Source organism: Galeopterus variegatus, unplaced genomic scaffold, assembly GCF_000696425.1.
Source record: "Galeopterus variegatus unplaced genomic scaffold, G_variegatus-3.0.2 Scaffold848, whole genome shotgun sequence".
Taxonomy (NCBI): domain Eukaryota; kingdom Metazoa; phylum Chordata; class Mammalia; order Dermoptera; family Cynocephalidae; genus Galeopterus; species Galeopterus variegatus.
Genome location: NW_007726959.1, coordinates 504,125 through 511,004, shown reverse-complemented (window position 1 = coordinate 511,004; position 6,880 = coordinate 504,125). Strand labels below are relative to the sequence as shown.

At 48.4% G+C, this 6,880-nt stretch overlaps 1 protein-coding gene across 1 annotated transcript in view; it reads right to left on the bottom strand.

Moving 5' to 3' along the window:
* Window positions 1-4,595, bottom strand: part of PCID2 (PCI domain containing 2) — a 30,421-nt gene extending 25,826 nt beyond the window's left edge. Inside the window, 1 exon segment of the mRNA XM_008572931.1 lies at window positions 4,519-4,595. Coding sequence (XP_008571153.1) covers window positions 4,519-4,554 — 36 coding nt within the window. The 5' untranslated portion in view covers window positions 4,555-4,595.
* Between the last annotated feature and the right edge of the window lie 2,285 nt (window positions 4,596-6,880).

The window sequence follows — 6,880 nt, the reverse complement described above, 5'->3', positions numbered from 1 at the left end:
TTTGGCATTTCCTCAAAAAGTTAAACACAGAATTACCATACTCCTCAGCAATTCCACTCTTAGGTATATCCTGAAAGGATACACAAATGTATACATGAATCTTCATAGCAGCACTATTCAAAATAGCCAGAAGATGGAAGCACTCCAAATGTCCACCAACTGACAAATGGATGAACAAAGCGAGCTGCACACACACGACGGAGTGTTTACTCAGCCACGAAAAGGAAAGAAGATCCAACACACACTACAATGTGGATGATCCCTGAAAACATTATGCTAATCAAAGAAGCGAGACACAAAAAGCCACATATTGTCCAATTCCATTATGCCTGGGGTTGAACATCCCCCCAACACTTAATCCCCACTGTAACTGTTCAGGGTGGGAAATGCTATTATGGTAATTGTAAGGTGGGGCCTTGAAGAGGTGATTAGATTGTAGGACTGTGCAGTAGTGAATGGATTAACAATGGTGGTCATGGGCATGATTTTGACGATTTTAAAAGGAGAGTGCATGAGGAGGTTCGTGTCTCTATGCTCTGCCCTTTTCACAATGTGATATCCTGCTGTCACTGTCGCAGCCACCAAGACCTTCATCAGATGTGTTGCCTGGACTTTGGACTTCCCAGCCTCAGAAACTGTAAGCAATAAATTTCATTTTCTTATAAATCACCCAGTTCCAGGTATTTTAAGCAACTAAAACAGACTAAAATATTATATATGAAATGAAATGCCCAGAATAGGAAACCCATAGAGATAGAAAGATTAGTAGTTGCCAGGAGCTAGGGGGAGGAAGGAACAGGGAGTGACTGCTGATGGGAATGGGGTGGCAAAGAAGTCCTGGAGCTAGATAGTAGTGATGACTGTATGTGGAGGGTTAGAAATCTTGATTCTCATTTGATTTTTAGAACAGGGCTTTTAGGTAAATACATGTATAGGGCAAAAGCCCTCAGTTAAGGAGACTACAGTCTACAGATAGCATGGCAACAGCCCATTTAATCAGTTCTAATTAAATAATCTTCACTCTCATTTGCTTTTTAGAATAGGGTTTTTAGGTAAATAGCATGTACGGGGCAAAAGCCCTCAGGTAGGAGGCCACAACCTACAGCCAGAGGGCAACCGCCCATCTAATCAACTCTAATCACTGCTTAGGTGTGGGATTGTATACTTTAATGATTTTAGAGCTAACAGGTGATTGTCATACGGATCCTGTTAAGAGATTTTAAGAATTGCTGAAGAGAAAGATGTGAAAAATGTCTGCTAGGGGCAAGCTGTCTGTTAGTGGAAATTTTGGAGATAATTATACTTAGATTTTATCATAAGAATGCAACTTTTGCTTAAAGAGAGGTTATCCTTTAGATAATGAGCACAGTGTGATGAACTTTGCTTTTCACAAATTGTACTTTGGAACTTCACATTGTTAATTTTACTGTTACTAGTTTCCCTTGTTTAAGCTATAGTTAGCCATAGATAACTTTTGTAACACTGCCCATGTCCTTGTGTCCTTTTGTAATGACTGAATCAACTGAATTTTCTTGTGAAACCTCCTTGTCTTTACAATAAAAAACAGAAGTTAACTTTGAATCAGGGCTATGCCCAGTTTTCTCCTTCTAACAGGGGAGTTGCTGGGGTGCAGACCCTTTGGGCTTCTCATTGCATTCATGGTGCTTTGAGTAATCCTTTTTTGTGTCTCCGTTACACAGAGAGATGTGTAACAGTTGTGCAACACTGTGAATGGACTTAACTGTATACTTTAAAATGGTTAAATGGTAAATTGTAAGTTATGTGTATTTTACAGAAAAGGAATAGTGGGGAGGTGAAGATGGAGAGGGAGAGAGAAAGAGGGAAGGAAGGTTGGCCATGGTATATTCAGTATATGTGAAATAAGTCTTTATGGGTGGAGTATCAGAGAGTTGAAGCAGAGTTAGAGATAAGCATGGACCAGATGATGTGCTAAGGTATTTGGAACTCTTCCTGTAGGAAATAGAGTTAAAGTTTTAAGTAACAGAGGCAGATGTTCAAATCTTCTTTAGTAAAATAACACAACTATCACCCATGAAGTAAATGCACTTACTGTGCATTTGTGGCCTAATTTAACTCTCACAACTCATGTGAATCCAGTTTACAGATGCAGAGTCAAAAGAGTGAGACAACTTGTCCAAAGTTCCAGAATTAGTAAAAATGCCAGGTTTGAGCTGAAGTCTTACTGTCTTTAAAGCCTATGCTCTCTTTGCTGTGCTTCATTTAGAAAGTCCAGTATAAAAGAAACAGACAACAATCAGGGAAATTGGATAAAAAGCTACTGCAATAGTCTAGGCAACAGATAGAGAAGGGATGAATTTGAGAGAGATCTAGGAGGTACAGCTAACTAGCCAAAGAACTATTTGCAGAGACAAGGAAAAGAAATTCAGTGATTTCCCCCAAGTTCTTGGCTTGATGAATGGGTAAATGATGGTGACATTCGAATATAGTTACCTTGGCACCCATGTTCTTACACAACCAAACACATTACGTTATAATGTGTAGGTATAACAGGCTGTCACTCTGTATCAAAGAATGCCTATTTTTAAGAACATTCAAGAATCTGTTAACACATATAATTTAAGTAATATGCCAGTCTAACCAGAAATGCTTTTCTCCATCAAAATTAGGAGGAAGTGGATTTTTCAAGCTCTTATCTGAGTAGCTACTTGGCCTTCAGACATGCATATCTCCATAGAGATCTATCCTGGGCCCACTTCCTATCCATGCTCCACTGTTCCCTGGGTCATCCTTTCCCTTCTGTCTTTTCCACCATCTGTACATCAAGGAGTCTCAGATTTGAATCTTTAGCCCAAATTTGTCTATTTAAGTCCAGACTCACATACAGTAGATGCTCTTACCAGCATCACTTTAACTAACTTAAATTGGAATAAATGACTCTCTCCAAACCCTCCATAAAACACACGGGCTGAGGCCCAAGGCATGATGAGGCCTTAGAGCCAGTAGGCTTCACTCTAATATATCCTCAAATTTTTGCCAGCTAAGTTGTATGTTCTCAGATCCAGACGTATTTATTATCAAATTTGTTTTTGCTACCTGTGTATGTGTTATGGTAATTATGCCCTTTTAAGGATACCAACGAAGTATGAATGCAAAGAGGGAGTAGTTGTTTCTCTGTAAGCTAGGCTGTATGCTTTTATAAGGCTCATTATAGACGAGTTTCTGCAAACATTGATTAGGTGTGGGAAAAAACTGTAAAAGATTTAAAAAACAGAATTCTAGAGAGATTCTATATTCAAATTGGTTCTCAAATGTCCATGTCCTTGTTTAACTTTAAATAAACTGATATTGGAAAATGTTAACTCTGCAAAGATAAGGTCAAGATAGACCTATCCTAAAGAAAGTCTTGGGACTACATTAAAGATTGGTGTGTTTTAATTTAAAATAAAAGCATATATCTGGTTTTTCAGGATTCCTGCTTTAACCAGCTTTCTCAATTAACGAAGCAACTACTGGTCTAAATCATGTCAAGCTATATTCAACTGTCAAATAGATCTCTTTGCCTAGTTGTCAACGGACACCTCAAACTCAATATATCCAAAGCTAAATTTATTTTTCCGCCAGCCACTGGAGTGCAATGACACAAGGAGAGTCAGCAGCAGAGACCAAAGAAAAGAAGAGGATGCCTCTCTCCACAAAGCCCATTCCAGAGTGACAGAAGCAGCATAGGCTCTATGATAATACTGGGGGACCTGATCACACCTCTCAGCACTGGACACATCATCTAGGCAACAAATCAACACAGTAACCATTACTCTTTGAGAGGGAGAGAAGAAATCTAGGGTTACTGTGGTGGGAAGGGGATGGGGAGAGATTGGACAAGGGGCATAAAGAATAAGTACGATTTGTGACAATATACGTACTAATAATAAATAAACAAATAAATAAACATTTATTTTTCCTTCCAAATCCGTTCTTCTCATCCTTTGTCCAGACTAGAAGTCTGGGAATCATTCTTGACTCCTCTATGTCCCTCAACCCACACATTCTTAATCACCAAGTCCTGCTAATGTTTCTTCAAATGTTTTTAAAATCCATCTCCTACTTTTCTTACCCTTGTCACCGGGGTTCTCGATCTGGGGACTAGCATAGTTTAGCGGAAAGAACGAAGCTTTGAATCCACAAACATCCATGATTAACGGCTCCTTCCGACAAAGGCGCTTTGACGATATGAAGCACGCAGTGCGCGAACTCAGAGAAGCGGACTAAACGGCGGCTACGACCAGCGGCTCGAAGCCGGACGACAGCCGCACACCTGCCGCCTCACGTCGCCCTTCCTCCGTGCACTGTCCACCCGACACCGCCCCCAAGTCAGGCCCCTCGTCCGGCCCCGCCAACGGCCACCCGCAGCGAAGCCCAGACCCCTCGGCGTGGCTCACGGGCCCTTCAGACCCGCCAGGACCGCCCCCGCCCCTCAGCTGAGGACAGCGACCGCACGGTCGTCCCCACATCCTCGCGGTGCGGACGCGGCCGCCTCACCTGCTGCAGGTACTGGTTGATGGTGATGTGCGCCATAGGAGCCGCGCGGCGAGCACCGCCCACAACGCCCGGGTTCCGCCCGGCGCGTCACTTCCGGTCCGGGTCCGTCTCCGGCCCAGCGTCCCCGGCCCGTGTTCCCCGCACCTTGGTTCCGGAGGGAGAGTGCGCGCGGGCGCAACCCCGGGGCCGGCTCGGTGACGCGCTCGGGCTGAGGAGGACCGGGGTTGTCTTTGTGTTGCGTCCCTCGCTTCTCAGCCGGGGCGCCACCGCTCTCCTTGGGTGTTCGGGCCTGCCAGGAGCTGAGAAGGGTCTGGGTTCAGTGGCGAGAGCAGCCCCACGCAGTCTGGCTTTCCCCTCCAGGGATCATACGCGCGCGGCCGAGCCTGGCCTCGGAAACGCTTCCCTAAACCCCTCAGGAGGGGGTCTCCCCGTGCACCATAGGAGGGGAGCTCTCAGGAGGGGTGTGCCCCCGCACCTTTCAGGAAGTGGTCCCGCGCGCCCCCGCGCCCTTCAGGAGGTGGTTCCCCGCGCGCTCCCGGGCCCTCAGGAGGTGGTTCCCCGCGCGCCCCCGGGCCCTCAGGAGGTGGTTCCCCGCGCGCCCCCGGGCCCTCAGGAGGTGGTTCCCCGCGCGCCCCCGGGCCCTCAGGAGGTGGTTCCCCGCGCGCCCCCGGGCCCTCAGGAGGTGGTTCCCCGCGCGCCCCCGGGCCCTCAGGAGGTGGTTCCCCGCGCGCCCCCGGGCCCTCAGGAGGTGGTTCCCCGCGCGCCCCCGGGCCCTCAGGAGGTGGTTCCCCGCGCGCCCCCGGGCCCTCAGGAGGTGGTTCCCCGCGCGCCCCCGGGCCCTCAGGAGGTGGTTCCCCGCGCGCCCCCGGGCCCTCAGGAGGTGGTTCCCCGCGCGCCCCCGGGCCCTCAGGAGGTGGTTCCCCGCGCGCCCCCGGGCCCTCAGGAGGTGGTTCCCCGCGCGCCCCCGGGCCCTCAGGAGGTGGTTCCCCGCGCGCCCCCGGGCCCTCAGGAGGTGGTTCCCCGCGCGCCCCCGGGCCCTCAGGAGGTGGTTCCCCGCGCGCCCCCGGGCCCTCAGGAGGTGGTTCCCCGCGCGCCCCCGGGCCCTCAGGAGGTGGTTCCCCGCGCGCCCCCGGGCCCTCAGGAGGTGGTTCCCCGCGCGCCCCCGGGCCCTCAGGAGGTGGTTCCCCGCGCGCCCCCGGGCCCTCAGGAGGTGGTTCCCCGCGCGCCCCCGGGCCCTCAGGAGGTGGTTCCCCGCGCGCCCCCGGGCCCTCAGGAGGTGGTTCCCCGCGCGCCCCCGGGCCCTCAGGAGGTGGTTCCCCGCCCCCAAGTGCGCTTGGCTGTTTGCGTGATTCACTCAAGCGGACTGTTTTTTTCTGACGTCCGCTTTTTATGGGATAACGTTAGTTAGTTTACTAATATCTACATTTTTCGGTTACTCAAGCGACTGCGTTATAAAAGTTATAGAAGATACAAAAAAGGAAATTTGAATCACCCGCACTCCCACCGCCAGAAGAAAACCGCTGTTGGTAGCTGGTGTGCTCAAGTTCCAGTCCATGTCCTAAGTTGTGAGTTGATCATGTCTTCTTCACCAGCACTGACTTGCGTACGGTGTGTACTTCATCGAGCTTAAGCACACGTGTGCGGTCGTGTGACAGCACCGCAGTCCAGGTGGAGACTTCCCATCCCCCGAGAGTCCCCCGGGGTTGCAGCAAGTCCCGCCCCCGACTCCCGGCTCTGGCCCATCACTGATCTGCTTTTGTCACTGTGTTTTCCATCTGTAGAATCTCGTCTAAATGGAGCATGCATTTTGCAGTCTTTAGTGTCCGGCTTCTTTCACTTATGACAGTGTTTTTGAGATTCGTGCACACTGTGTGATAGTGATTTGTTTTTTCTTATTACTGAGTAGTATGGCTGTACCACAATTGGTTCATTCATTCACCAATGAATAGACATTTGAGTCTCCAGGTTTTGGTTGTTATGAATAAAACTGCTGTGAACATTAGAGAATAAGTCTGTGTGTGGACGTACATTCTCATTCTTTCAGGTAAATATCTACGTCTTCTCAGGGTCATATGGAAAGTGTATGTTTAATTTTATAAGACATTTCCTGTTTTCCAAAGTGGCTGCCCCACGTTGCATCTCTGCCAGCAGTGAACGAGAAGTCCAGTTGTTCCATGTCCTTGCCAGCATTTGGTGGTGTCATTCTTTTTAAGTTTAGCTATTCTAGTAGGTGTATAGTGGAATTTCATTGCGATCTTAATTTGTGTTCCCCTGCTGATTGATGTTAAGTATCTGTAGTTTATTTGCCATTCTATGTATCTTCTCTGAATCAAGTGTCAGTTTATATCTTTTGCTCATTTTT